The following is a 27,873-nucleotide window of genomic DNA, read 5'->3' as shown; positions in this document are numbered from 1 at the left end:
CTAAACAGAAAGCTCCAGGATACTCTTCACCATCCGACTTGTACAGGAGGAGTGCAGAGCCTGGTCTGACCTGCGAAGAAAAAAGGACTATAGTAAAAGAAATGCACAATGGAATGCAAAAGGTAACAACGGTTGCAATATCTGCTTCCAGGAAAGCGCATTTTATATTTTTTAGCATGTTTCACGTTTGTAGCTTCTTGTGCAACAGGATTGTCTTTCTATTCTAGTTGATCATTCATATCTTCACTAGAAGCACTCTTTCACTCATAGGGAAACATTCATTGATCACCCTCAGGAAGTATGTGTGTTTGTGCCACAGTTCTTGCCGCTGCTGCCAATGTGGTTCGATGACGATGAAATCATGAAAATTTTCCAAACATTTCTTTGAGTACATCATGAATGGTTGGCTTTTCCGGGCAGTTTATTCCTTCCATTTTCCATTTACCACTAAAAACAAGTCCAAACAAGGAGTTATCGGAAGGATCAGAGATACTGTCAGGGGTGAAATATGGGAGCACAACCAGCTAGTGATGCAGTAGTATGCGTACACGCACGATTTATCTTCTTCAACTTCTAACGAAAAAGCAATACCAATGCCACCAACGTAGTTCAAACAGCAAATATGAAAGAAACTTCAAAATTCAGACTTCAAATGCAGTGTTCCTGAGCTCTGTTATGCCCAGATGTTTATCAGTGGGTGACAGTTCCACTTTCTGACATAACCACCTGCACAATTTTACTCATCGGAGGTGCAGTAGTTTGCAGAAGACGAAGCGTATCGTAAACTTCGAGACAAGCACCACCAGCAGCATGACAGGAATTGTCAAAAACCATTCGACAAATTTTGACTGTTAAAAGAAATGACACATTATGAGAAATGGCACACACTCACAAGTGCTATCTGACAATAGGTTTTGTTGTCAAAATATCGCATCTTACATAAGAAGGGTTGCTCTGTTCGTTCCGGCAAAATCATTGTGGGAATTGAATGACCAGGCATAAAAATTCATTTTGAAGTCTAGAGGCAAGTACATCTTCAAAGTTTAAAAATCATTTTAAGGATTCACCTTCAAAGACTAAGAAGCTTTCATTTTTGAATTAACCAGGTGCACAAGTCTCTAGGTAAGGGTGCATATCAAAGTAGTAGTTTCTGTTTACAGAGAAGCATTAAGAGATGTGGTGGTCCTCGGGATACTTCCTTCCCTGTCAATATATCACGTCTTCTGGAGGAGTGTCCTTAACGTTGTGTGTAATGTTGTGTTTTATCACATGAATTGCGTGAACCGAAAAGTGCCCCTGAAGGTGAAGGATGAAGACCGGCACGTTGCCTTCTTGACGGCATAGACTGCTTGCACATGTTTGCTTGAAATTGTGCTAAGTCGGGTGGTTTTTTGAAAAAATTGGAAGGACGTTCAAGCTCTGGATTTAAAGGGCCACTGTCCAGGGTAGGCCCTTTTAAGCAAAGGAGCCCAGTGTTTCGATCAGGTACCGGAGATAGTCTGTGCAAAATGCTAGTGACACGCGCGCCGCAAAGCATCGAAAATACAATTCAAAGCTCTCTCATGCTCTCCTTCGGGAAGCCAGCTTCCCCGTTTCTTGCGCTGGCCCAACGCGCCACAGTTATGACGTACGTACCGCAAACGACGTCCATTGGTCCGTCTCGCTGACCGACGGGAGAAGGATGGGTGTCTACTGCTCGCTGCGCGCTTTTCCCTCGCCACGGCCAGACTGAATCCAGCGGCGTGCGCTCCCTCGGCCGTTTTTTTTTCTTTTTTTGTGCTCGCGGAGTGCCACGCCCCACCTCCCGCCAAACGCGGAGGAAGCGGAATTTGTCTTGCGGAGGCTAGACTTCGGGCAGGAGAGTGAAAGACCTTTGCGAGGGAACGGAAGGAGAGAAGCATGACAGAATCGGGCGATTGCGGTGGCTGTAACTGCATTATTAGTTACTCTTTTCAAAAGCATTTTGCGGCCTTGTGTTCTAGGGGTGAAGTCTCACAGTCAACGGGGAAGAAAATATTTTCGACCGGAGGGTGGACAGTGGGCCTTTAAGGCTTGAACGGGACAGTGTTAATAGCTCTCCTCTGCGGCTTTCCTTGGAGAAGCTTTTTCATTACTGAAGAAAAGTTTGTCTCTTGTTTAGAGAAAGCATTGTTAGAAAAGTTCTCCACAGGATATATTGTTTACTATCTTCCAATAGCATAGAGTCACGGACGACTGCATAAGGCATAAATGAGCACTCCAGAAAAATTTGGATGAAAGTTATGGCTCGTCAAACTTGCCAAGGAAAAATGACATTTCGGTGATTAAGACAAATACTTTTGATAATTCTGATAATTTTGAAAAAAACACTCCTTTAACCCTTTGAGCGTCGAATATTCCTAAAATTTTGAACGATATGCGGCCGCAGTACCCACACAGCAAAAACAGTCAAAGGGTTAAAGTAAGCAATACTGCATGTGCATTCATCTTTTCAGCGATAAAGAAATTATGGCGACAGGTGACCCAGAACCAGATATACTGCTCAAAATGCTGACGTTTCAAAAATGCAGTTGTTTGAAATCCACAAAGAAAAAAAAACGTTTTAGGAAGATTTTTTAAGCCCCGCGGCTAACAGCAACTTATTAAGTGAGTTATAACTGGTTTCTGGTGTGGACGCACCATTTCCCGTCAAGATAATAACTTTGGGCTCGGCACCGCTAAGATCTTGTCAGCACTCGAGCAGGAATACCCATGACACCCACCCGCCATACTGAAGCCTCCCGGTAGTGTCAACTATACCAAGCATTTTGCTGGCACGATCCACGGGCAGCGCGATGCAGGTCTTGTACAGGAGGCCCGCTGAACAGTTCATAACACAAAAGCAGCAGGGTCACCCCAACCAAGCTGACACTGCTGTCACGTTAATGATCAGAATAGCGTGCACATAGTAATGGGTTAGATGGTTATTAGGGATTAATGTCCTAAAGTGACCCACGCTATGAGAGACACTGCAGTAGAGGGTTTCAGAGTAATTTTGACAACCTGGAGATTTTTAACGTGCATTGACATTGCACAGCACATAAATCATCATCATTATCATCATCAGCCTGATTATACCCACTGCAGGGCGAAGGCCTCTCCTATATTTCTCCAATTAACCCAGGTCTGTGCTAGCTGCATCCACTTGACCCCTGCGAACTTCTTAAATTCATCTGCCCACCTAACTTTCTGCCGCACCCTGCTATGCTTTCCTTCCCATGGAATTCAGTTTGTTACACTAAGCGACCATCGGTTATCCTCTCTTCACACTGTGTCCCGCCCATGCCAGCATACAAATGCCACTCCGTTTTGCCTCTATCGAAACGCAGCCATCAGCGGTCGGGTTTGAACCCGGGTACTCCTGTACAGTAGTCTGGCATTGTAATCACTGCACCACCGTATCGCATATAATAGGTAAACTTGTATAAACACGCTCGGTTATCACTAACTTCAGTTCCAAGCCATAGTTACAACCATTGGCCTTGGTAGCATACAAAGATTAGTGGTGGCACAGTTAGCTGGTATATTTAAACCCACTTATAACGACATTGAAGTGCCACGAAAATGATTATTATAACCAATTTAGGCCGAAAAAACAAAGAAAACGTTATAAACTACGCATTTAATGACGATCGGTAGCTTACACTTATTTCATAGTGGGAAGAAATTCGTAATCTGTAAGCATTGCCGTTTCACGGCAATCTGGCCGACATCTTTCAGCAGGGAATCCAACTGCTGAACATAGTGCAGTGGAAGGTTTTTGGCGGTGACTGCTGTGACAATAGCCTTGTCTGTCAGCTCTTCATCTGTTGCGACTGTATCGTCGGCACGTAAAAATTCTTTGTCCCAACGCGTCGCTGTCACTACCGCTCACTGTAGACCAAAGTTCCGTCATCACTGTGTCAGCAGAAATTACTCGACCTTCCGCGTTGCCGGCATCTCCAGTAAAGCCCACTTTCCTGAAGCAGTTCATGATGGTGGAGGAGCTTACTTCTACCCATGCCCCAAAAATAAACTGCACTGCTATCAGCAGCGAGATCTTCAAGTCTGTCGCCGGTCGCCGTTCTCGGACAGAAATGTCGAGGTTCAGCACGAGCCTGTGCAAAACACGTCGGCGATATAGCGCGTTGAAGCAGGCAGGCATCCATGAGGCTGCAAGCCTGCAGTGGTGTTAGATGGGAAGAAAAAAACTTCCACATGCGACAGCTTCTGAGCTGTTTGGTGCGCAGGGCAATTATCGAGCACTAATGCCCCCTTCTTGCCATCACGCTGATCAAACTCGACATGCTACTCGTGGAAAAATGCACTTGTCATCCATGCTTTTCCATTGTGATGGTAGTGAACTGGGACCCTCACGGCACCACGAAAACAGCGGGGATTTTTGGATTTCCCTGACTATGACGAAGGTGGGGCACTTGTCGCTGCCGTCCATGTTATCACATATGAAAATGGTCACGTGCAACCTGCTTTGCTTGCCACCCTTACAAGGGATCGTCCTTACAGGAATCGCCTTTGGCAGCATGCCTCTTCGATGGTAGCATCTGGAAAAATGGCTGTCTCGTCCTCAATGTACAATTCCCAGACAGCGTAAGCTTCTTGGATGCAAGGAAGCATTTCCTCAAGCCGTTTCTGCCTAGCGTCTACGCCAAGCGATCCTGCATCTCCCACGGTTGCCTTGTAGACGATTCCATGTCTCAAATTGAACCGTTGAATCCACACACCCCCAGGCTGGAAATCGGTGTTGCACAGGAGGTATGCGAAGTTCCTCTGTCCACTAAAATGAAGGCACCAATCAGCAGGTTCGCTGCATAGGCGTTCAAGAACCACTGGTAGAGGGCCTGTTCTAAGCCTTTGCACGCCCCGTGTCGAACCCTTTTTCGGCGTTGTCCATTGCATGGGCAGCACTGGAATCACTTTCATTCTCAATCTTGAGCGTGTTGCAGATGATTGCAGATACTGTCAGTTGCATCAGGCCGTATTTGCGCACCAAGTTGCACACTTGCGCCATCCTTGTACTCTTGTACAATGTTCTGCTTTCCCTCTCCCTCAGAATGCAGTGGCTAGTAGTGCCTTAGGCCTTCCCTCCTCCTCAGCATGAGGAGTGCTCCCTCATGTCTGCAGCATGCAAGCTTCCCCGGCGCACCCGGCCAACACAATGGCTCGACGCGCTCTGTCCTGATTTTCGTTTTTGTCTGCTGCATCAGCGTTGTAGGCGTCTCTGTGTCAGTGGGTGATTTTGTGGCTGTCGCATTTAAGTTTTTGTTGACTTTTGGTGACCATATCTGATTGTTATATCCAACAATGTAATGTGACGCCATTGTAGTAAGTGGTTTATTTTATCATAGAACACATGGAAAATCTGATGGTGCAGTGGCTGCCCATTGTTATATCTGATATGCCATCAAAATCGGCATTATTATAAATGGGTTTGACTGCACCACTCATTTGGCGATAGCAAAATAACCAGTTGCTAAAATCATCAGTACTTCCATCGCTGCTACCGCTTAAATGCCAAGCTTGTTGTGGCCCAACCGCTATAGTGACTGCCTGTGGTCCTAGCTCCTGCAACCCATCTAGAGGCATGGAAATATTTGAACCTCCTTAACATCCAGAAACTGAATTTACTGTTCATCTAAACTCAAGACAAAACACTACGACATTAGTATTTCACTCTTGTCACATGGTTTAACTTGCTTTTTACTCAGAGTATCGACAACTAGCACGCAACAAAAGCCCACGCATGGTAATGTCACGCATTGCATAAAACCGCTACGTTGACAGCAAGCATGTGGGTCCAAAACCAACTGCAGCTGCATGCGGCATGTTACTGGGCTGCACCATCCTGCAGTTGACAGATTTGAGGCTGACAAGCGGCGATTATCTTGCTTCAACCACTGTAATAAGATATGTGGTTCATGCAGAAGCGACTCAGCTTGTGGAAGGTAACAGAAGGAATGAAGTTGTGGCCCACGTGCACAGCTGAAGCTGCTTCGCAGTGACTGCTTTGATTGCTCTCACTCTGTCAGTTATAACCCATAAACTACTTATCTCAGTTCACATAAAGAACAAAAGTGTACAACAGAAACATTGGTGCAGTGCGGCCCTCAAGCAATGGCATCTAATGGTATGGTTTCGTGTTGATGCCTCTGGTTTGCCACAGCATTTGGCCCATCACATGGCTTTTAGTCCGGCAACAACAATGCTCGAGGGCTTAACAGAGGCCAGATCCAGCGATGGTCCTGTTTGTGAACTGATTCCTTTTGCCGCTCCTAACTGGCTGACTGCTGTCATGTCTGGCATGACGTCAAATTTCCGGTGGTGGCTTCGCGCTTTTCGATGACGTCACGAAGCGTGGCCACTGCTTTGAAAGGAACCATTCTGTCGTGCGGTGCAGGAGCCTCGGAGAGTTGGTTCGCTTCAATAGGGAACCGGTCTGCGCATGCAGTTTGTAAACATGACGCCGCGTATGCATCCTTTCCTTTTCGCTGCACTTTGCAGCCGCAGTCAAAAAAGGCGGCAAAAGGAACAAGATGATGCCTTCTGCATGCTTAAGGCGGGTTTGCAGCCAAACGTCAGGCTGACGAATTAAAGCAGTAGGCCTGTGCCGATCGTGATGAGAAGTGGGTACGAAGGGGTAGCGCGAGCAGTATATTTGGCGAAGGCACGACAGGCACTGCTGCCAAAAGCGAAGGTGATCTATGCACTCCGATTACTACTTTGCGATCGGGAGCTCTCTGTTAGTAGAAAGGCAGCCATTAGGCTCCCGCAGTGCCCGAGGCAAATAATTCACGTCGGTAAGTGTGCTGGCTGGGTTTTTTTTTTTCGCTTTCTACATCAGCAGATAGGGAGAAGACTGTGGTGGCTAGAAGGGGAGGAGACGCCAGCGCCGGCGTATACGCCAAGAAGGCGCGATCCTCTGGTTCATGCGCTCCCGCAAAGGCCGCGGTGGCGCTGCGGTCAGCTTGGCGATGCAGTCACACGATCGCACTCATGTGCAGGTTCTCGCGGTGTCTGGACGGCATGGCAGCGTTCCTGTTTGTTCGCAGCTGTCAGCGTGATTTCTTGTTTATGGCAAGATGTGTTTCGCTGCTGGCATGTTAATGTGAGTGCCTAACTTTGCCATACAGATGAACTCCAGCGCAAAAAAAAATCGCAGTATGTCCCTCACAAACAAAATTAAGTTTATGTTCTTACTAGGCTCCACTTCAATATTTTAAAGCCAAGAACTGTCAGTGCAACGCTACGCAGGAAAGAAAAAATATGCTGGAACTTAGGAGGGTGCTGTAAGTTGCATATTTATTCAAGGTCGAATGTATTAATTCTTGTTTTAGTGGAAAGTGATATCCTTTCCTCCCCATTTCTTAGTGTCAAGTGATGCAGTGTTGGTATTCAATGTTTAATGTTTTTTCTTTCTAATTACACAGAAGCGTGTGTAAATGTATCTTTTATTCTGAATTACCCTGAATGGTATGATGTGCAGTACATTGGTATTACTATGATGTACAATAAATTTTTGATATGCTTTGTTTTCTTGTTTGGAACCCCAATCACAAATTTTAGGAGTAATGCTGATGCTTCCTATTTTTGAAACTGAAGGAGGTGGAAAACATCGACCAAAGAACAGCCAACCTTTTTTCTTTCGTTTAATACTCCTTTTTAATTTTCTTCTTACATACTCTTTTATGCCCTGGGGCAATAAACAACATCGTTGAAAAAGAAAATGCGACCGCACGGAGCAGAAACTTCTTTCCATCCTTATTCTTTTGGTCTATCTCCTGCTTTCGACATACACTATCTTGACCGGACGAGAATCATTCAGACCCTTAATTCCTGAAACTGAAAGGATTCGCGAATAAAGCTTATATAGATACGCTGATGCTCGCGGCACCAGAAGTATTGGAGTACCAATAAATCGATTTTAATGGTTTTGCTTGTCGGGTTTCACGTGCCAAAATTACTCGGGCTATGAGAGACACCGCAGTGCAGGACATCGGAATTTCGACCACCTGGAGTTCTTTAACTTGTACTAACATCAAACAGCACACGGGCGCCTTGCATTTTGCCTCCATCGAAAAGCGGCCACCGCGGTCGGGATGCGATCCCTCATCCATGGGCACAACAGTCGAATTCAAATTCGACTAGCGTTTAATGAGCTAAACCATTACCTGCGACATCACTGAAAGGCCGCGTGCTGCATGAGCGGCAGGCATGCGTATGCTCAAGTACCGTGGTTCAAGACTAGTGGCGTGTACCATGCATTGCACTACGGCCAACAGCGCCACCTACGCTCGGCTTGAAATGGAGGAGCAGCTTCCATGCTCCGTTGGCGTCCCCTCCCCCTTCTAGCCACCACAGAGAAGACTGACCAATGTCTGGAATGTGGCCAAATTCCCGGTGTCATCGGCTGCATTCTCATCATACTAACAGCCATTCACGAAATTTTCACATGCACTGAAAATGCTTGAGTGGCTGGCAAAGCTGAGGACGCAGCCCCCCAAGACAGGTAGGCGGTTGTGCTGGCGTGGTGCCCCCATATGACGTCACTTGTGCGCCGCGATGGTGACAGTATCTCCTCAGTCATAGAGCTAGCGTGATTTGGAGGCTACGCATCACTATGGGTGTTGTAGACCGTGCTGTTCGAATAGTTTCCACTTTGTGAAAACAGAGAACTTATTCAATTCAAGCAAAATTTTCACTGTGCACGAGAAAGAAGACAAATGTGCGTGCAACACCATCTAGCTGCGAAAAAAGGTACTTGTGCACCAAGAAAACGCTGTGGCAGTTGTTAACAGGAAGTTTTGCACCAATATTTCAGTCTACTATTATCTAATTTGATTTACTACGTAATTATGAGATTTATTTCTTGTTTGACACCAACCCGATAGGCATATTCGGTGTAAGAAAAAGCCACATGCTTGTCGCATACACGCCCGAGATTTGGTGCTCACGCTGATTGGTCGTCGCCTTTCCCACCCTCCTCCCAAAGTGGAACCTGCGGTCTCGGTGACATCAAACTGACGTCATCATGAAAGAAAACGGTTCCCAAAAGGAACCTCCCTTGGATACGGCCCCAGGCTATGTATTGTTTAGAAAGGTGCATTCGAGGTGGCATTCCACAACTGGCACTGTATTGCCGCAGCTCAGGTTGCTCTTGAATCTGCCTTGCATGTCATCTTGTGTTTTGGCAGCTGTGTGTGGCACCTAAATAACTGCTGACAATGTTTCCAGTAAAAGGTGCCTGGCTGCCTTTGCAATGCATCAAAAAAGCACTAAATTTCTTTGTCCCGAGAGAACGAAGTTAAACAGTGATGTGGATTTTGCTTCCATTGAACGCAGTTGCAATCCAAAGGACAGTAACAAAAAAGTAATTACATTGCAAGAAGGCTATATCATCTACAAAACAATTTATATTACTCTAAATACTATGATTCCCCCCCCTCGCATATGATTTCTAGTAAACATTACAAATGTAGCATACTACGTACACTAACAATGGGTGAAAAGAAAATTTACAATATCTTGTACTCTTCAGAGTCTCTTGTGGAAATGTGAGGTTGCAGCGGTGGCCTAGTTGTACTACAGGCATGCTGAAGGTGCTGGGTTCGATCCCCTGTGCTCCGATTCAATGAGTACAAGCTTCCCATGGCCTGGTACTTGGCTTATCAATTTAATTTGCAACCAATGTTAATTACTCATATTCACTTTGCAACCAAAAATTTAATATTCATACATCCTCCGTAGCACATAGTATACAGTGCAGTTTGACCATGGAATTTCACTGATTTGCACAATACTAAAGATCAGCCATGTATCATGACAAAGATTGTACTCTAACTGGTAAAACTTGGTAGTAGCATGGCCTCTTTTTTTTCTGCTGCATCGGGACATAAAAACCCCACATAACATTTCTTTTTTTTTTTGTCTAACTCCTTTGGCCTGTCATTTTCAACAGTGCCCATGGTTTCAGGGTAGGGACATGTAATATGTAAAATCTCGAGTAATTTGTAAACCACAGTTGCTATAAGACTCAATTCACGTCACACTTTTATTGTTTCAAGTGTCCAAACCTTCTGCATATGCAAGTTTCAAACTTTCATATTCACTAGGGCTTATTTGCAAAGCATTGCAGTTGCCCCCCCCCCCATTCATGAGTGCACAGTCTTGTGATCTGAAGCAGTGTGGTTCTTATACCACGAACCAGTACCAATGTTTGCACTGTCACTCGACTGTCACATTGACGCACTGCTGTGACAAAGCCAGTGAACTCACCCACTGCATTTCGGTAGACAGCGAGAAAAAGTGACCGGAAGGAACCCCGCACTGGACTCGTGGGCTAGTGCATGAGTGAATTCGAGTATCATATCCTGCTGCAGCCGGAGGAATGTGTCTGTAGGCACGCCAAGCTGCTCCAGGATGGTGATCAGAGGTCTGTTTAAGGTCACTGCCCCTGGAAAGTAAAAGAAATGAAACATTCTCCAACCTTGACAAATTCCCAGTATACTTAAGGGGGGATATGGATCTTAGAGACATTGTTTTTATTTACAGATCAATTTTAATGAAACTGCACATACTTGTCCAGTTTTTCTTGCTTATTTCAAATATGCAATTATTTTTCTTGTCGGACAATGGATTCCAGAGATATTAAGAAATTTCATGTCATTGTTTGCTCAAACAATGAAAAAAAAATTACTCATCAGAAATTTATTTTTAATATAAGAGTAGATACTGCAGTGTCTGATAAATGCAACACTGGAAGCAGTTTTCAAACTGATCTAATAATATAGATTTAACAGTTCACTGAACTTAGTGCTCCCATAATGGCAGCTGGAGGTGAAAAATTAAGAGGAAAAAAAAATTTGAAGGTGAAAATAAAAACTATTCCCAGCATTGCTTGCCCCGTGCTTTCAGCTGCACACTGCAAAAAGAATTGTAGCTCTAGCTGTCCTAGGTGCCGAGAATGACTTGAGCAAGCTTTGAACATCAACGATAAACACAATTTTGAGAAAATGACAAAAAACAAACAAAACAAATTTAATGAGGGAATGTGAAAAATATGTGCAAATTTCATTTCAAAATGACTAATAAGCTCCTGGCATATATTCTGACTGGGTTTTGCCATGAATATGGTGCTTTCGTAGGGCTTTTTGCACATTCTCAGATTTTGCCCGCCTGCGTGCAGATTCCCTGCTTCTGCGCAAGTCCTTCTCTAACATGCACTTTTCGCTTTGCATGCTTGGTTTTAGACTCATCTCACTGAGTATGGCTGCTGATGAATTTGAGCTACCTGCGTTGAATTTTATTACGGCTTTGGCTACAGCAGGTTCTACAGCAAACAGCGAGGCATTGGACGCCTTAGGTGCCAGAGCCCATATCATTGAATAGAAGCTTTCATTGTTGTTCTGAGTTTTGCCGTGCAGGCATCTCTCAAGCAGCTTCTTGTCTGATAACCGCTGATAGATGGGAAGCAGGGCCTCGAAAACTTGGGGAGGCAGGTTTCTGGGATGCTTAGGCACTGGCTCAGCCCTAGACTTTGCTGAACTTTGCTTGCGCTAGGAGCTAGGCCCTGATGGGCAAAAACTGTGTTGAGACTTTGCATCAATGGATGTGATATGATATGTGGCCATTACTGCCCTGTGCATGGCATCAATGTCTCTTGTGTGTCATTAGGGCCCATCCATAATAGGAGGTCAGCCTACTGATGAGGTCTCCTGTCAGTTTGCCGATGTGCTGTACGCGCAGCTAGCGTAAAATATGGTGGCTGCAGACGTTAAGAAGAAAGTTTTTCTTTTTTTTTGCGGGAGTCATTTATCCTTGCATGTATGAATCAACAAAAGCATGTGGTCAGCTGCGATCATGATTTGCCCCAAGTGCGGCGTGATAATCGAACCAGGCTTGTGCAATCAAGCCATCATGGGCACTCTGCCAAGTTCACTCCCCACCACCGCAGGAGCTATCAAAAGATAAATGCGCCGTGACGTTATTGCTGCGCAGCATCTTGGCACGCTGCCAAGAAATGAGCTGTGGATGAGACGACCAAAACGAAGTGGCGCGCGCCATCGACATGCAAACGAAAACGCTCGCGATTTCTGCTGCCGCAACACAAAAACCTTGTTTTAAGCTGCCGCGGTGGCTCGAGCAGCGAGAGGGATGCAGTTCCAACAAGTTGGAAATTTTTCGCTCTGTCGCTGCCACTCGCCGCTGAGATCGCTAATCGCTTGCATGTGAGCGAGCTGGCCTTAACGTTTTTTTTTTTTTCAAAATTCTGGGCGCAAAAGTGGAGGGTGAGTTCATTATGCGACAAATACAGTATCGTTTTCTTGCGTAAGTGCCGTTACAAGCAGATTTCTGTATTAGAATTATCGATATATCGAACTATTTCACGATCCCCTTTCGAGTTCGATATATCCGAGTTCGACTGTATATCCATACACCTTTTTCTTGCTCCAAGACGAGGTATGTCTTGCTGTCACCATCACACAGCACTGTAGTGTACCGCAGTTGGTGGCGCTTGAGGGACCTGCTAAACAGTATATGAAGGTGGCCTCCACTGCCATTTCTCCTGCCTTTTTCGTTGTTTTTTTTGGCATACATGGCTGGCTGCCCATGTTTCATACGAAGGGTCATCTTCCTTTAGACCCAACTTGCACCCGGCACAGAAATTACTCAACACAACATAATCAAGTATCAAGCCACTGAACAGTTCAATTACTACACCGACGCCGATGTGGGATGAATGTCCGCGTGTCATCCAGGAACCATAGTAAGAAATGGCGATGTTGCCGGGATTATCAACGTTTAGTTCGGAGTAGAGATCGCGAACCGACTGCGCGCACTCATTGGTGTGTTTCCAGGCCGCTCGATCAGCAGCAGGCATTAACTTTTTCGTGTGCAGACTCTGGTGGCTGATATTCGTCACCGAAACCACATCGTTGAAGGCCGTTTGGAGATTACCAGTTGCAAGCATGGCACGCGCAGAGAGAACGTTCACAGTGAAGGGATTCACCTTTTGAGTCCCTTCGACGCACGGCGAACTCCACGCTGGCGCAGTCTCGCTGCAATTGTCACACACAATGTGCAACTTCACAGCAAGTCCATATTCACGTTCATCATTGCGTATTTGCACACCCCCGGAGCACGATTTGCACTTCACAGACTGGAGCAAAGCTTTCAGAGAATTCAGGCACAAGGTGGTGAACGAAGTCCCGCTGTGTGGTCGGACCGCAGCGTCGTCGCTGTCGGCAAGAAGTTCTTTCTTTCTGTCTGTTGCTGCCATCGATGACAGCTTCTTAAGCTTGTCTGCAATTTTTTGCTGGTATTCTGCAGCCTTCCAAGGCTGCAGAAATGCAGTGTTGTGGTGTTCATGGCCGCTGTCAGGTTCCGCCGATGCTAGGCCTAGGCCTGGCGTGGTAGCGTCGCTGTTCCGTCACAGGATGTGTGAGGCTGGTCCATCAGGGCATCCTGGGATGCTACGGTGCGTTTTTGGAAGTTCTCACTTAACAAACGCTTCAGCTTCTTTCCAAACTGGTGTCTGGCACGAAACTTCGTCAATTCATCGTTAAACCTCTGGCCCCAACTCAAAAACAAAATGGCACTAGGGCTGCAGTTGCTGCCGCGGCCAAGCGCATCTTGCAGACAACAGAGAAAGATTCAGCCAATAGCGTAGTGCCATCGTGTCACGTGCTCCGAGCAACAATCGGGATTGCGTGTCTGACCTTTTTTTTGGCGCATTTTTTTTCTGTAACCAATGGTTGGACGAAGACGTCGGTGGCGGGAAACTGAAGTGGAAAAACTCCTCTTCCGGACGAGACTAAGATGGCCCTGGTAGCGCAGAGTCAAAAGTGCCGTTTTGGTGTCAATTTCGGCTCATATTCTGTCGATACCGATGGCGTTAATTAGCCTTACGTGAAAAATATTGAACGTAGCAGTGTGAAAGTTTGTAGACTGGTGAATAATTAGCTGCAGATTTCAAAAATAACATAAAAAAAAAGATTTTCCGTCAATTTTTCGAGCTCTAAGACCCATGTCTTTCCTTAAACCCCCAACCTCCAAGTTTCCCACAACCGGTATCATTCAGGAGCTATACTATGGCACTCCAAGATATAGTTACAGCTCCATTTAAAGGTCCACAGAAACAGTCACCAAGAAGCCACTGATAAATGTGTTCAGTGTATAGAACGAATCCTTTTGAGCATTAACCCAAAGTATAACTCTTTGGAGCAAAGCCAGCAAGTTATTATAAATTTTTAAAAACAGCGTTTTTTGAAATTTGCGGGCAGAGAGGTTGTCGCTTGGCGGTGTCGCATGGAACTATTTCCTTAAACTGTGACAGCACGGGTGAGTTGACTGGTAAGGCTTGCTAGAAGCTGCCATTCGCTACGGCCACTGTAGCCATGACGTCATTGACACACTTCCGGTAACTGCGAAAGTCGTCAGCTCGTGCGCTGCTCGAACTCTGTGCAGGCTGTTTTTACACAGCAGCAAATTGCTGGTAAGAGCGATAGCCGTGATATAAGCAAGTTTCTGCTTAAGCCAGCTGCCGCTGGTGCATTTCAGCTCATCGGATCTGCTCGTACTAGCTCTGCGATTAATGCGTCGCCAGAGTTAATCCTATGATTATTTTACTATGGCAGGATAGGATTCACAATAAGGCAGTTTTATAAGTAGACGATTTACGACAGCGTTGATCAGTTCCAAAGCGCTGACCGCCACGGCTTCAAAGCGAAACAATGTAGACCTAGCGACGACTAGGGACAGTCACGCACGGCGCCGCCGTTCACCGTGCTCATGCGCCCCACCCCCGTGGTAATTGTGTAACGTACCTAAGCCTGCTCGCGGCATCCCGTGCTGTGTTGCAAACTCGTGTACTTTCATAACTAAGGCCGCGCATTTTGTGACGTTCTGCTCAGCAACAAGCCGCTCAAACGATACTGCAGGCAAGACAAGGCTTCAGTACACAGTCCCTGCGCTGTCGGCCGTAATCGAAGATGTCAGGTGGCACCATATTCTATACATCGATCTCTAAACGTGGTACAGTGGGCAAATAAATAACTTTGTGAAACAGATTTGCTCGTACATTTCGTGCACTTGGGTGCTGAGAAGTAGCCTCCGTGAACAGACGCTGCCATAACCTCGGTTAATGACGCAAACCGAGGTCGCCAAGCTCAGTTTGCGATAAATGCGGTCAGTGGTGTAACCATGGTTTGGTCTGCCATGTACATGGGCTAACCGTGGATTCGCGTAACTGCGGTTACACTAACCGTCACTGCGTGAACTGGCAAACTTCCCAGGTGTGTGCGAGCAAGGACAGGTTGACGAGAGTACGCCAGCGAGTGCGTGGCAACCGTAAGTTCGTCGAAGTGACGTATTTCTGGGCAGAGCTTTGAACTTGCTTGTATTTTTAATTTTTTTATGACTCCCTTAGGCATACCAGTTGAGGGGGAAAATTGTAAGGGTCATTTTTAATCGCCGATATCTCTGGTGTTGCAGAAGCTAGATCGAAAATGTTTGTGGCAGAATGATGAGTGGCTCAATGTCTATCCGTGTTATGGCATTGATTACCCTTCTTGGTGACCCATTTCTGTAGACCTTTAACAAACTCAAATGCCATAAACATCTAACAAAGCATCTTAGTCTCCAAAACCTATGTCCACAAGAACAACATGTATGTGTTTAGCTTCAATACAATGAAGTAAATATTGCTGTGCCTTCAACGGAATGAAACTTCGATGCTGGCTTGTACAGGCTCGTTTTACTGCACAGAGCATATATTGAAATGCGCACTATAGACTACACCCCCACTGCCCGACTGCTGGCCGATGTAGAGTGCATGGGAACAGGGAAATGTGACGACAATCGCAGCAGTATATGCACGGTGTCGTACCTTTTGGAAGCGTAGAGGCAGACATACACGAGAGAAGTGGATGGGATAAACGCTACTTGCAATTGTGTTTAGAGGAACCTTCCTGTCTGGAGACCAGTCTGCCTGTGCAGATACAACAGCATCGAGCAGTGCAACACACTTAAAGATAAGACGACTATCTATTCAAGAGGTAGATGCCACATGTGCGTGCCACTAAATAGACAATGGGAAGAGTGACCAAACCGCTAACTTCCTGTGCACATAAGCAGCACCTCTTTTTGCAGCAATGTCACTCACGTATTGCTGACACACTTTTCATCCAAGCCGTGAATAGGAAACCTGCACTGGAGTTTTCTGCGTACAGCCAGCGCCGCCTAGTGGCCGTCACGCCACTATCTAGGTAGGAAATAGCTCCATAGCCCCGTAGAGCGCCATTTTGCATTTCACTGCGGATGGGGTAAAAAAAAAAAAAAACATGGCCAAGAGCGGCGCTAGTGTGAAGCTGAAAAAAAAAAGGCAGTGTTCGCCATCCGCACTGTCATCGCCATCAGCAGAATGAAGCGAGGGGAGCGAGGTCAGCCGGAAGTTGGTTCATTTCTAGCCCTACCTTCGTGCAGTGGAGTCGTCGAGCTTCGCCTCAGCATGTGTCGTCGCCATGTGCTTTTTGCATCTACGGTCACGCTTCGCCTACGTGTTTACTGTGCTGCGTGTGTGTATAGAGTGCTGTGCCTGCGCATCTTGACGCTGAGTGCTGCTGCGATAGCGACACCAGCAAAGCAGCCAAAGTATAAAGCGAAGGACCTGTCCACAAAAGTGCAAATATTGAAGGCAATCAAGGAGGGTGTTTCACGCCAAGACGTGATGAACAAGTATGGAGTGAAGAGGGCAACCTTGGCCACGTATATAAAAAATGAAAAGAGCATCTTGGAGGCGTTCAACAGTGAAAGCTTCAATGCTAAAAGGAAAAGACTGCGGACAGCGGCTTGCTGATTACATCACCATCGATGATGGCGTCGCAGTCGCCGGACAGCTGACTGAGGACGACATAATTCAGGAAGTTAAAAGTACCAACAACGACGATTCATCAGAAGATGATTGTGAACAGCTGCCCCCGCCGTCGAAGCGCACTGTTAAAGAAGCTGCAGAAGCGCTGTCCGTTCGGGAAGAATTCTGCGAACAGATTACCAATGGTGCGCATGCCTCGGAGCATCTGGCAGCGGTTAGCGTTAATGTCGCTGGTCAAATTCGCCCGAAAAAACAGATGGTGATAACTAACTTGTTTACCAAATAAAGGTATGTCATTCAGGGGCTCATTTCGTTTTTCTTTTTTTCTTTTCATTCGATAATTCGATAGTCGGATTAGACAATTTTTCACAGTCCCGTCGATGTCGAATTAACGAGCTTTTACTGTATAAAGTTCTGTTTATTCGCTTTTATCATTTGCGCAACCTGATGAGAACGTGTTGTGAAGGGCATCTTTAGAACTGGGCGTGATTGGGGCCATTGCAAGATGAACTGCAACTTAAACAACGGGCGAATGTAGTGGAATCCTGATATCCATATTGTGGTCATATAGCTGACAAGCTGGGAGAGTTAACCTATCCGAATACGCAGTAATTTTTCGGAATTACAAAAAGTTGGGTAATGCCTTAACCGGCATGCTTTCAGACTTCTTCCTGCATTAAACCAGCGCGACTCACCTAGTGACCCTTCAATTTTTCAATGGTTCAGTAAATTAACTGCAAATGGAAACAATTCCACAATTACAGAATTAATTTGTTCGTTGTTTGCTTTGAATAAAAGAGTACTGCTTCACAGAAAGCGCTTTTTCTTTTTAAGTTGGATATTTTAGACTGCTGGCTGACGTATCACCGAAAAAAAAAATCGTGCAATATTTGTTTTAGCACACGTACAAATCAATAGGTAGACATTCTTCATTCTTAATCCAGAAATACTTGCCTATTGTAAATATCACGCTGTACAATCATGCTGCTTCACAATGAATTATTTATGTAAGGCACCTATGCTGCTAACTGACCATGATTGCTCGAATCTTTTATTTAGGCACAAAATAGTATAGATACGCCGATCTCTAGTCGCAGTCGGCGCACAGGGTGGTTGGGGGGAAGGGTGAGAAGGGCAGAAGGGGAGTATACATCAACGTATAATCACACACATCACACCTTTAAATGGTGCCTGCTGCAATTTTCATTTTGTGCTAGGAACAAAGCATAGCAACTTTGTTACTTCAAGAACGGACTGGTATTTTTTTTTTGTATTATAATCAGCGATAATCACCTTCGATGCTCTTCATTCTTGACTTTTAAGATAGAGCGCGCGGGTTTAGACTAAAGGGATTTAAGGTATGGCATCTTTCCACCACGGTCTCACATTGTAGAGCACCGATTTCCGCCCAACATTTATCAACAGGACAATTGCGGCCACTTAACTATTTACAGTGCTAGCAGTGTGAGAATTTTAGATGCATGCTTCACAGTGGACCTCGGTGTCATTCGCTTGCAACTGCTACCGTTCGTTATTGTGAACAAGTAAGTGTCGAAACGAGACTCCCGATTTTTGTTCCTGCAGATGAGTTCAATAATGTCGCCCTAAAAGCGGCGCATTATATTTCGCGACACAGGAGGCATCATTTTAGTCTACAAGTTTTTCATCATGAAGCTAGTTGAATCATCACTCTTCTTCGAAAAGATAGTAGGTAAGTACTGCACGTGTTCAATGCGCTTAACGCACACAGTATTCTCAAATTCTACCGAATGTTAATATGGTAGGGAGGTCATTCCATTTTGCTTTGATATATTTACCCTCTACTAGCGATGCCTCATCGCAGGTGAATATTAACTGCTAGAAAGTGTGCACGTAATTCACGGTGCACACATACTCTACTTTGCAAGCGCCCCACAGCAAAAAAAAAAGGAAGAACTGAACTCACGAGAACCGTTTCAAACCTGCGCATAGTGACGATACAGCTTCGATAATGCAGCAGCAGTGTGACTCTTGGCAGGAGGCCGCTAAAATGGTCAGATTGTGCCTTTAAGCCAACCAAAAAGGAAACTCCAAGTTCTTCAGAACATTAAATCTGTGATAAAAGCATTATGCAGGAAGTAGAAAGCTCACAATCCGCCGATGGGCGCTGCCACGGCACGAGGAGTGGCGTGCTCCGTCCTACTATACGCTTGCTCATTTTGAAACCAGGAGGCGCTGGGTGTCAGATTTTAGAAGCGCCCCCTGGGCAGCACAGGTTCCCTATAAGCTAGGCTTCCAATATTTCTCTTTTTGCCTCGTCCTACTATAGCAATTTTGTGCAGTGCAGGGGAGCAACCTAAGCACATTTCACAGTGCAGTGACAAGTTTGAGCCACTGCCTGCTAGCAAGGAACGTTCATGCTCCTGAGGCGTTCATTAATACATCGGCCAGACTGGCCGATAGCTCAGTGGTATCGGGTAGAAGACACCTGTGCGGTAGGCAACATATACTCTTTGATGCCGTTTTTCGCAATCATCTCGGTGGCGTGGCCCTTCTACAAGCCTGTACAGCTGTGAGAGCTTGCATGGCACAGAAAACTACACGTCATACTTCGAGGCAATCCTCTTAAGATTATGCGATATTGTGCTGGTAGGGCATAACCTCATACTTATTATTTTTCCCTAGCTGATGTTCCGACGTGCCAGGATCAGAATAAAGGCAATTGGTTTTCTTTAAAAGCGATTCTGCTACCACCTGCACCAGGGCCTTCGCGTGGTCAGATCTGCTCAGTTTCTCAAACTGTGTGACAAACAAAACAGCTATCATGTGTTCACAAGGCTTTGACAATGCTGACTTCAAGCAAGAAGCCACCAGGCCTCGCTTTTTATCACCTTGGAGAGTAGCGAATGGAATGGAAAAAGTTACTTTCTGGACCTCGGCATGTACGGGTTTAACTGCACATGCCGAGGTCCAGAATGTCCCCTCGGCATGTACAGCTAAACCGGGTTATAACAAAATTAAAATGTCCGCAACTTTTCGTTACATCCAGGTTTTCTCTACATGCAGTTTTTGTGTGAATACCGAAAAGGAGAATGTAGAACGAAAACCAGATTATGAACTGATGTAAGGGAAACCACCCTGAAAGTGTTTACAGTAAATCAGAATTATTCGAAGTCACGGAAGCGGTGAAATGTTCCACAATCGCGCTAGCCTCCATCTCCTCTGCGGCTCGCGCGACACAATCTACGAAGGAGTGGGAAAAGGAGGTGGAGAAGGAATCAGTCTAGGGGAGAGAGCACGCGTTGGCGCCGCTGCCATCGCGCGCGCGCTTGCCTACCATCGTTGCCCCAGGAAACCAACTCTATCTCGCGTCGCCAATGCGCTCTGCCGTTCCTGCCCACGAGCAACAGCGTGGCAGCGATGGATGCGCGCTGCTCGTCCCGCATCTTTTTTCTGTTATTTTTGCCCCTTTCAAGTATGAACTGTCATGTTCCGACAGCAAAAGCAGCGGAGACTGCTGCATCTGCCAAGCAGATGCAGTGTTGGTGCTGGAACGCGAAGCTCTGGATCAACTGCGGTCGCTCGTTGCTATAGTAGGCATTCCTCTCACTCCAGTTCGTGTTTTATAGTCCTGAATTTTGCGGAGTTGTGCCAAATTTCCAGTGACTCAACACTAGCTAAGAGGCCGCCGGCGCCGCGAGTTTGTTATATCAAGGGGAACCGCGCCGACGTGTTCGTTACATGGAGTTTTCAAATACATGCACTTCAATGGGGGCAGCGTTGGGGAATTGAAAAACTTCGTAATATCGAGGAATTCGCTACATGGAGGTTCATTACATAGAGGTTTAACTGTATTCCCATGACTGTCGCGCCTAAAAGTAATCTGTAGGTCTAAAATTGAAAGGGCTTTGCCTTTTGGAATTTCCACAGTAAAGCACAACTGCTCAGAACAATTGCTAAAGGACTGTAAGATCTTGTCTGCTGTAGCTCTTAGCTGAGAAGTGTATGATAAATGAAAGTCTACCTTAAAGTCGTCAACGTAGCAGCAGACTAACTACACTCGAATGAGCTGCGTCAATCTCCTGCAACAGCAGACGGTAAAAATGACCCAAGTATATCTCACATGAAACTGAGGCGACACACGAGCAAATGCAGATAACGCAAGGGTGTCTGCATTGGCTTGTGTGTCGCCCCAGTTTTATGAGAGATATTCTTAACTCATTTTGACGATCTGCTGTTGCAGGAACTGGACACAGCTTGCGCTCGTGCGATCATGTATGCCGGGGATACATGCCGAGGTCCAGAGTCACTTGCCGTTCCATTCGCAAAACTCCACAGTGATAAAGCGAGGACTGGAAGCTCCACTGTGAAAAGTGCTCAGGCTGCTCCCCTGCACTGCACAAAACTACTATCGTGGGACGAGGCAAAAAAAAAGAGCTTGAATGAGGAATATTGGAAGCCTCGCTTGTTCAAGGCTTGGGCGAAAAGTGCATCAGTGATACGTCACTGACAGTGCTGCAGAAAAAGTTGCTGTTTAAGGGGGGACCTGGGTCTTTGCAGCCGAAAATCGGTCAGAAAATCGGATTTTCAATCTTATCATTTTCGCGATTCTGGAATCTTTTCGCAGCTATCTCCGAAGTTTTGTTGAAAAATATCGCCTAATTTGCGTGTTACAGCGTTCCAAAGATGAGAATCTGAGGGTGTGGCCACCCTCAGATTCTGAGGGTAGCCACTGAGGTCAAACTGCGCCGAATTTCGATCTCCCGCAGTTCAAGAAATACGCTATCCGCGGGCATAATCTTGGTGTCGTTCGAAAGATCGCGATTCAGGCCATTCCTATATCTCGGTTAGTGACCATAGGCGAGTCCACCGCCCACCGCACGTGAGCAAAAGGCGAGCTTTGGTTGGCTGGCGGCGTCAACTGCTAGCGGTCCGCCGCCATTTTCAAAAGGTCTCTCCTTTAGGCCTAGTCTGCCTAGCGCACAATATTGAGATTCACGCTTCGTTATTAGCCTAAAAAAAAAGTCGCGAGAGGAGATAAACGCGCCGGGGGCGCTGCATCGCCGCATCTGGTTATCTGCGATGGCCTGGTAACGGCGTAGCATAGCCGATCGTGCTCAGTGCGACAGCCAGGAGCGGCACGATCTGCCGCGTACGGAACCGTGAGGGTGCAGATGAGCAAGTGCAGCTTTCAACGCCGGGATAGATCGCCCTGTGAGGCAGTGCCGCGACCAGCCGCAGCAGCAGTCGCGAAGCAGCGTCCCGCGACACGCGGAACATAGAGAAGATTGTGCGGAGTCCCAAATCTTGTCGAAATAAACTTTCTTCTGAATGCTACGCAGTGCAAGACGAGCAACGGTCGCTTATCACTAGTTGCAGGCCGACTGCGTTTACTGCATGAACGTGAGAATGGCGATCGCGCGCCAGAACTTGGCACCAACTTTTACGGAGGTCACGATGCAAACGCACTCGTCTTGGTGGCGGCCTCCGCACCATGCGTTCCGTTCGCCGGAAATTTCATTCTTTGAGGGCGAATTATATCGATGGTAAATGATGCATTGGCATCAGAAGCTGGTCAGAACCCACTTTAATAAGTTACTGTTAGCTTTAGTGCTTCGGAAATTTATCAACACGTTTTTCCTCAATTTCTCAAAATCAAAATATTGAGGACAGTACATGTTTGGGGGTGCGATAACTCTGGTTCTACTTATGATATTGCTGTAATTGCTTTTGCACCAGAAAGGTAGACTCATGTACAGTGCAAAAATATAAATGAATTTGTGGTATTTAATGAGGAAAGTTTTTAAAAATTTCATGTTTTCTGGAGTGTCAAGGTGGCTTTTTGGTCTCTGAACGAACTTTGACAAGCTGTAACTTTGGTTAAAATGGAAACAGGACATTGAATCTTGATTTTTGCATTCTCTATGTGTTCTAAATTGATTTGATATGTCAGTTTTTATTATAACTCCTGTAGTTTTATTGACGGCTCACCTCCAAACAAAGAAAATAAAGTGCTCAATATCTTCAGAATTAAATTGCTTACATAAAATTAATGTGCATATTTGAAATCAGCACAAAAAGCTGCATAAATGGTACAACTTTCATCAAAATCTACCAGTAAATAAAAAATATTGTCTTAAGACCAGGGTTCCCCCTTAAGTGCAAAGGAAGTTAGCGGTTCGGACACGCTCCCCATTGTCTATTTAGCGGCACGCACACGTGGCATCTACCCTTTGATTAGATGATGATTGTCTTATCTTTGATGATTACGTAGCGCTGGTCGATGCTATTGCATCTGCGCAGGAAGACTGGTCTCCGAACAGGAAGGTTCAAATAAGCACAGTTGCAAGTAGCATTTGTCCCGCCCACTCCTCTAGTGTATATCTGCCTCTGCACTTACAAAGGTTATGATGCCATTCCAACTAGCTCAGCAAACAACCTTGTTAAATTACATGCATAATGACAGCTGGGCTATCTTTGTCTAGCATGGGCAATGCTGACACGAGTGTCTGCCTATCCAGCAAGGTCAGCCCGTGGCTCACTACTTGGCCCGAAATTGGGGCTGAATACCGTGGAGAAGCAGCAACGGCGTAGAGGTAGAACATCATCTGCCTTGCGTACAAGAGGGCAGTGGTTAAAATACAGTAAAAGCTCGTTAAATCGGACGTCTAGGGACCGTAAGATATGTCCGAATTAACCGAATGTCAGAATTATCGAGAACAAAAAAAAAAAAACATGCACGATTTTATCTAAACATACCTTTATTACTTAAAGTAATCACGGATGCTTGTCTGCTTTCCCGCAGAAACCCGCGCGGATACTATTTTCCTCAGTCCTTCCAGGTGCTCAGCAGCACGCATGCCATCTGCAGTGCCCCAACAAAATTCCTCTAACACAACGAGGGCCTCTGCTGCTTCCTTCACAGTGCGAGGGGGCCGAGGCTGCTCCTCTCGTAGCCCCTCTTCCTCCTCCGAATCTTCGCCGTGCAGTACGTCCCGGACAATTTCTTCCTCAACGAGCCGGCTGTAGCAACGCCATCATCAATGCTGATGTAATCGGCGAGTGTCACCGCATCCGGCAGCACACCTCCGAAGTCCGGGCAGTCATCTGCATTGTCGTCTGGCGACACTTCTGCCACTGTGTCATTGCACGGCTCAGGCAAAACGAGCCACTGTGTTGAAAACAGTTAGCGATGACGTGCGCAGGCGTGTTCTTCCAAACGTAGGCAAGAATGTTGACCGCGCTCACAAGATCCACGTCGTACTGCTTACAGACTTCATTGCACAGTAGCATGCATTCCAGCACGCGCCTGCGGTATTTATTCTTCCCATACTGAATTATACCTTGGTCCATCGGTTGGAGGGCCGATGTAGTGTTGGGCGGCAAAAAAATAACTTCAATGTTGTTCAGTCCGGTGGCACTGTTATGTGCACTACAGTTGTCAAGGACAATTAACACCTTGCGGTTCTTCGCAGAAAACTGTCGGTCTAGTTTTTGTATCCAGCCGCGAAAAATTTCCAATGTCATCCAGGCCTTTTTATTAGCCCGGTACTCAACCGGAAGAGCAGGCACGTTCTTAAAGCACCGTAGCTTTTGCGCCTTTTTTTCTTTCTAATTACACAGAAGCCTGTGTAAATGTATCTTTAATTCTGAATTACCCTGAATGGTATGATGTGCAGTACATTGCTATTACTACGATGTACAATAAATTTTTGATATGCTTTGTTTTCTTGTTTGGAACCCCAATCACAAATTTTAGGAGTAATGCTGATGCTTCCTATTTTTGAAACTGAAGGAGGTGGAAAACATCGACCAAAGAACAGCCAACCTTTTTTCTTTCGTTTAATACTCCTTTTTAATTTTCTTCTTACATACTCTTTTATGCCCTGGGGCAATAAACAACATCGTTGAAAAAGAAAATGCGACCGCACGGAGCAGAAACTTCTTTCCATCCTTATTCGTTTGGTCTGTCTCCTGCTTTCGACATGCACTATCTTGACCAGACGAGAATCATTCAGACCCTTCAATTCCTGAAAGTGAAAAGATTCGCGAATAAAGCTTTATATAGATACGCTGATGCTCGCGGCACCAGAAGTATTGGAGTACCAATAAATCGATTTTAATGGTTTTGCTTGTCGGGTTTCACGTGCCAAAATTACTCGGGCTATGAGAGACACCGCAGTGCAGGACATCGGAATTTCGACCACCTGGAGTTCTTTAACTTGTACTAACATCGCACAGCACATGGGCGCCTTGCATTTCGCCTCCATCGAAAAGCGGCCGCCGCGGTCGGGTTGCGATCCCTCATCCTTGGGCACAACAGTCGAATTCAAATTCGACTAGCGTTTAATGAGCTAAACCATTACCTGCGACATCACTGAAAGGCCGCGTGCTGCATGAGCGGCAGGCATGCGTATGCTCAAGTACCGTGGTTCAAGACGAGTGGCGTGTACCATGCATTGCACCACGGCCAACAGCGCCACACACGCCCGGCTTGAAATGGAGGAGCAGCTTCCATCCGTTGTTGGCGTCCCCTCCCCCTTGTAGCCACCACAGAGAAGACTGACCAATGTCTGGAATGTGGCCAAATTCCCAGTGTCATCGACTGCATTCTCATCATACTAACAGCCATTCACGAAATTTTCACATGCACTGACAATGCTTGAGTGGCTGGCAAAGCTGAGGACGCAGCCCCCCAAGACAGGTAGGCGGTTGTGCTGGCGTGGTGCCCCCCGTATGACGTCACTTGTGCGCCGCAATGGTGACAGCATCTCCTCAGTCATAGAGCTAGCGTGATTTGGAGGCTACGCATCACTATGGGTGTTGTAGACCGTGCTGTTCGAATAGCTTCCACTTTGTGAAAACAGAGAACTTATTCAATTCAAGCAAAATTTTCACTGTGCACGAGAAAGAAGACAAATGTGCGTGCAACACCATCTAGCTGCGAAAAAAGGTACGCAAGCAAAATTTTCACTGTGCACGAGAAAGAAGACAAATGTGCGTGCAACACCATCTAGCTGCGAAAAAAGGTACTTGTGCACCAAGAAAACGCTGTGGCAGTTGTTAACAGGAAGTTTTGCACCAATATTTCAGTCTACTATTAGAGAGATTTAGCATACCGTGATCCGCGATCCGCCACCGTGACACCCTACCGCTCGTGGGCGGGGCGTACAAGCTTATTGGTTGCGATGCGCCAGGTCAATTTGCCGACATCAAGTATGTGGCGCCATCTATCGGCATCAAAGTGATCTGGGCATGCGCAATGGAACGCGCGGTGGCGGTCCACGGTAGCGGATCGCGGATCACGGTGTGCTAAATCTCTCTATTATCTAATTTGATTTACTACGTAATTATGAGATTTATTTCTTGTTTGACACCAACCCGATAGGCATATTCGGTGTAAGAAAAAGCCACATACTCGTCGCATACACGCCCGAGATTTGGTGCTCACGCTGATTGGTCGTCGCCTTTCCCAGCCTCCTCCCAAAGTGGAACCCGCGGTCTCGGTGACATCAAACTGACGTCATCATGAAAGAAAACGGTTCCCAAAAGGAACCTCCCTTGGATACGGCCCCAGGCTACGTATTGTTTAGAAAGGTGCATTCGAGGTGGCATTCCACAACTGGCACCGTATTGCCGCAGCTCAGGTTGTCTTGAATCTGCCTTGCATGTCATCTTGTGTTTTGGCAGCTGTGTGTGGCACCTAAATAACTGCTGACAATGTTTCCAGTAAAAGGTGCCTGGCTGCCTTTGCAATGCATCACAAAAGCACTAGATTTCTTTGTCCCGAGAGAACGAAGTTAAACAGTGATGTGGATTTTGCTTCCACTGAGCGCAGTTGCAATCCAAAGGACAGTAAATAAAAGTAATTACATTGCAAGAAGGCTATATCATCTACAAAACAATTTATATTACTCTAAATACTATGATTCCCCCCCCTCGCATATGATTTCTAGTAAACATTACAAATCTGGCATACTACGTACACTAACAATGGGTGAAAAGAAAATTTACAATATCTTGTACTCTTCAGAGAGTCTCTTGTGGAAATGTGAGGTTGCAGCGGTGGCCTAGTTGTACTATAGGCATGCTGAAGGTGCTGGGTTCGATCCCCAGTGCTCCGATTCAATGAGTACAAGCTTCCCATGGCCTGGTACTTGGCTTATCAATTTAATTTGCAACCAATGTTAATTACTCATATTCACTTTGCAACCAAAAATTTAATATTCATACATCCTCCGTAGCACATAGTATACAGTGCAGTTTGACCATGGAATTTCACTTATGTGCACAATACTCAAGATCAGCCATGTATCATGACAAAGATTGTGCTCTAACTAGTAAAACTTGGTAGTAGCAAGGCCTCTTTTTTTTCTGCTGCATCTGGGACATCAAAACCCCACATAACATTTCTTTTTTTTTGTCTAACTCCTTTGGCCTGTCATTTTCAACAGTGCCCATGGTTTCAAGGTAGGGACATGTAATATGTAAAATCTCGAGTAATTTGTAGACCACAGTTGCTATAACACTCAATTCACGTCACACTTTTATTGTTTCAAGTGTCCAAACCTTCTGCATATGCAAGTTTCAAACTTTCATGTTCACTAGGGCTTATTTGCAAAGCATTGCAGTTGCCCCCCCCCCCCCCCATTCATGAGTGCACAGTCTTGTGATCTGAAGCAGTGTGGTTCTTATACCACGAACCAGTACCAATGTTTGCACTGTCACTCGACTGTCACATTGACGCACTGCTGTGACAAAGCCAGTGAACTCACCCACGGCATTTCGGTAGACAGCGAGGAAAAGTGACCGGAAGAAGGGGTCCAGCATCAACTGGAACCCCGCACTGGACTCCTGGGCTAGTGCACGAGTGAATTCGAGTATCATATCCTGCTGCAGCCGGAGGAATGTGTCTATAGGCATGCCAAGCTGCTCCAGGATGGTGATCAGAGGTCTGTTTAAGGTCACTGCCCTTGGAAAGTAAAAGAAATGAAACATTCTCCAACCTTGAC

The 27,873-nt window shown here is 46.0% G+C and overlaps 1 protein-coding gene across 1 annotated transcript; it reads right to left on the bottom strand.

The window, feature by feature from the left end:
• On the bottom strand, window positions 1–27,832 carry LOC146172212 (uncharacterized). Its single transcript, XM_084586001.1, has 3 exons — window positions 27,637–27,832; window positions 10,288–10,465; window positions 1–70 (listed from the first exon to the last, which is right to left on the bottom strand). Exons 1-3 carry the CDS (start codon window positions 27,782–27,784, stop codon window positions 1–3), a joined length of 396 nt encoding a protein of 131 aa, XP_084442127.1. The 5' UTR covers window positions 27,785–27,832.
• Between the last annotated feature and the right edge of the window lie 41 nt (window positions 27,833–27,873).

The sequence above is a fragment of the Amblyomma maculatum genome, unplaced genomic scaffold, assembly GCF_055883805.1.
Source record: "Amblyomma maculatum isolate TAMU_Amacu unplaced genomic scaffold, ASM5588380v1 scaffold_13, whole genome shotgun sequence".
NCBI classification, from domain to species: Eukaryota; Metazoa; Arthropoda; class Arachnida; order Ixodida; family Ixodidae; genus Amblyomma; species Amblyomma maculatum.
Note: the sequence above shows the minus strand (reverse complement) of the source record. Positions and strands in the feature narration are given on the sequence as shown.